At 33.3% G+C, this 1,118-nt stretch overlaps 1 protein-coding gene across 1 annotated transcript in view; it reads right to left on the bottom strand.

Moving 5' to 3' along the window:
• Window positions 1-948, bottom strand: part of LOTGIDRAFT_175828 (hypothetical protein) — a gene marked incomplete at both ends in the record, with an annotated part of 1,790 nt that extends 842 nt beyond the window's left edge. Inside the window, one exon of the mRNA XM_009060834.1 lies at window positions 63-948. Within this exon, the coding sequence (XP_009059082.1) occupies window positions 63-948 (886 nt within the window). The remainder of the gene's footprint in view (window positions 1-62) is intronic.
• Window positions 949-1,118: the final 170 nt, after the last annotated feature.

Genomic DNA, 1,118 nt, shown 5'->3' with positions numbered 1-1,118 from the left:
TGCTTTGAATCCGTATTTGTTTGATTTATAAATTTGGTCTTTTCTATTGAAGACAGTGTCACTTTCGAATGGAAGATTGAAATAATACGATTTGTCCGTGACAATAGCTTCTAATTTGCTCAACTTTTTCTCTTGTCTCAAAAAATCGTCATGAATTCTAGATACCAAAAGATTGACCTGTTCTTTAATATAATTTTTCATATCATCTCGAAATTTATTTTGAAGAAAGTTTTTAATCACACCCACTTCTTTTTCTAATTCGTCCGTGATTTTAGTATCCAAAGCAGTCAATTGTCGTTTCAACGTATCTTTGTCAATGGGAAGGGTGTTAATTATATCTTGAACATCTGATTTTTGCTTCGCGATCTTTTCGTTCAAATTGGATATCGAATTTTGTAACTCGGTTTTGTCCGCGGTCTTGTCTAGTTCTGCTAGCAATTCGCCAAGTTTTCTTTCCAAAGCGGTTAGTTTTCGTTTCAATCTACCCTCGTTTACATTTGGGTTGTCTATTAAACGTTGGACGTCTATTTTTACCTTCGTAATCTTATCGTCTAATTTAGATATTAAATTTTGTAACTGACTTGTTTTATCCACTTGAATAAGACGTTTCAAACTCGTTAACTCTTGTTGTAGTTTGGGTTCGTCCACAAGATTTTTAATATTTCGTCTGATGAATCTTTTCAAGTCATTTAGTCTATTTTCAACATGGTCCTTATCTATTTGAATTGCGTTTATTTGATCCAGTAAATATTTCTTGTTCACGGAATCGTTATCGTTTCCTGGAAACTTTAAATTAGTTATTTTGAAATTGTTCATATCGATATCTCCTTGCAAGGTGTCTCCGATTTGATCCACGAAAGAAGGTTTCGCTTTGTTTATAAACGCCGTAGAACTCATGGGATTTTTAGATTCTAGAGGTAAAGACCCTAATCCAAACTTGTTTGCCATTTTTATTGAGTTAAATTTATTATAATTTCTTCAAACTTTTCTCCCAAACTCAACCGATATAAAACCCAAAGCGACAGTTGTCCACACAGCTTTTGTCCTGGCATTTGAATTTGAAACGTAGAACATTTGATTGGTTTGCTAGTCAATTTCGTTATCTCTTCTGTTGTTCT

Source organism: Lottia gigantea, assembly GCF_000327385.1.
Source record: "Lottia gigantea unplaced genomic scaffold LOTGIsca_443, whole genome shotgun sequence".
NCBI lineage: Eukaryota > Metazoa > Mollusca > Gastropoda > Lottiidae > Lottia > Lottia gigantea.
The sequence above is the reverse complement of the archived record's forward strand: the minus strand, read 5'-3'. Positions and strand labels throughout refer to the sequence as shown.